At 48.7% G+C, this 1,591-nt stretch overlaps 1 protein-coding gene across 1 annotated transcript in view; it reads right to left on the minus strand.

Moving 5' to 3' along the window:
* The window catches only part of LOC106536343 (kalirin), a gene marked incomplete at its 3' end in the record, with an annotated part of 74,956 nt that extends 73,379 nt beyond the window's left edge, over positions 1–1,577 (minus strand). The window contains 1 exon segment of the mRNA XM_014033595.1: positions 1,293–1,577. Coding sequence (XP_013889049.1) covers positions 1,293–1,359 — 67 coding nt within the window.
* Between the last annotated feature and the right edge of the window lie 14 nt (positions 1,578–1,591).

The raw sequence follows: 1,591 nt of genomic DNA on the forward strand, positions 1-1,591 counted from the left end.
GGGGGGGGGGGGGGGGGGGGTACTCGACGCGTCACAATCTGACGCAGATGGAACCTTGGAAAAGCAACATGTGAGGACTTGGGAGTGAGAATGGGTTGTACTATCACATGTCGCAGTGGATTCTCGACTGCGAAGGACATGACAAATCAAAAGAAAAATACGAAGCAGCTGGACTTGCTCTGTAGCTGAAGACGTGTGAAGTTCCAAAATTTAAACGACATGACTTGAGGTTGTGCAACACGACCGTTCAGACCGTTCATTTAGAAAAACATCTGATATGTATCAGATTTAGAACCACAAACTAAAACGTCTTGGGTCAGATTTGTAAAACATGATTTGTCACATTTAGACTGTCATGAAAAAACATGATATGGGCCTCATAGGGACAAAAAAAACTTAGAATTGGGTCACATTTTGCCTGCAGTGTGAACAGTCTTCAGCACAGTCTAAATTTTGTAGGGTCAAAAACGACCGTCTCAGCGAGATACGTCTTGCACATAAATTAAGTCTCGAGGATGTTTCATAATGACTGTAGGGGTCCTCAGACTCTAAAGTTTTACACGTCTTCAGAAAGATGTACGATACAAATTTTCTCTCAAAGTAGTCACAAAGTTTTCACAGACTTCTTAAACTTCTTAAAGTATTAGAAATGGATTTTAACAGCTGAGATCTTCTCTGAAAGAAAAACTGGTCCAAGTCTAAAACCTGATGGTAAGAAGTGGGCCTAAAAGAGCCATTTTTGGTCCTGTTTGTCTCTATTTGGCCCAGTAATGGACTTGAGACCTGCTCTGGTTAAAAAATGTCTTCTTGTGAATTAAACTGGAGTTTATGAGGTTTGAAATCATTGATTTTTGTTTTATTTACATTTAGAAAATCCCATGTTTTTCAGAATTGGGGTTGTTGNACACACACACACACACACACACACACACACACACACACACACACACACACACACTGAACTGCAGTTGATGCTCCTCCATGATTCCTCCTGTTTGTGGAGCTCAACAACAGCATCAGTTCCTGCACACGTGCACGTGCACCAACACGCGCACGCGCCTCTCTCCTGAGCAGTGAAAGCCCCTCGGACAGTATTTGTTGTGTCTGTGGACAGAAGCCCCCCCAGCCCCCCCGGCTGCCGGTCCCGGAGCGGATCCGGTGCTTTATGGACCTTCTTGCTCCGGTCCTCCGGTTGACTCCCCCCTCCTCCCCTGGCCCACACCCAGACAGGATGCTTCTCTTTGGGGGGGTAGAATGGGGGGTGTTTTGCTAAAGCTGCCCCCCCTCCCTACCTGTTTTGTAGAAGGCATCAGTGTCGGGGTCGCTGGGCGCCTCCTCGGCCGCTTCCGCGGGGTTCATCCCAGAATCCGGTTCAGTAAAACCCTCAGGACAAAGGACGGAAGAAACAAGCCGCGGGCTCGTGCTCCTTCTTGCTCACGTGTCCTCCGGGCGCTCGTGCGCCTCCATCAGCCTCTCCTCGGGCTGCTTTCTTCGGTTTGTTGCCTCTTTCAGGGCAGAATCCGTTCCTGTCTATTGTTCCCGGTCCAGGCTCCCTCCCTGCTGTCCGCCTGGCTGTGTGCGCCTCCCTCCC

This window comes from Austrofundulus limnaeus, unplaced genomic scaffold, assembly GCF_001266775.1.
Source record: "Austrofundulus limnaeus strain Quisiro unplaced genomic scaffold, Austrofundulus_limnaeus-1.0 Scaffold1780, whole genome shotgun sequence".
NCBI classification, from domain to species: Eukaryota; Metazoa; Chordata; class Actinopteri; order Cyprinodontiformes; family Rivulidae; genus Austrofundulus; species Austrofundulus limnaeus.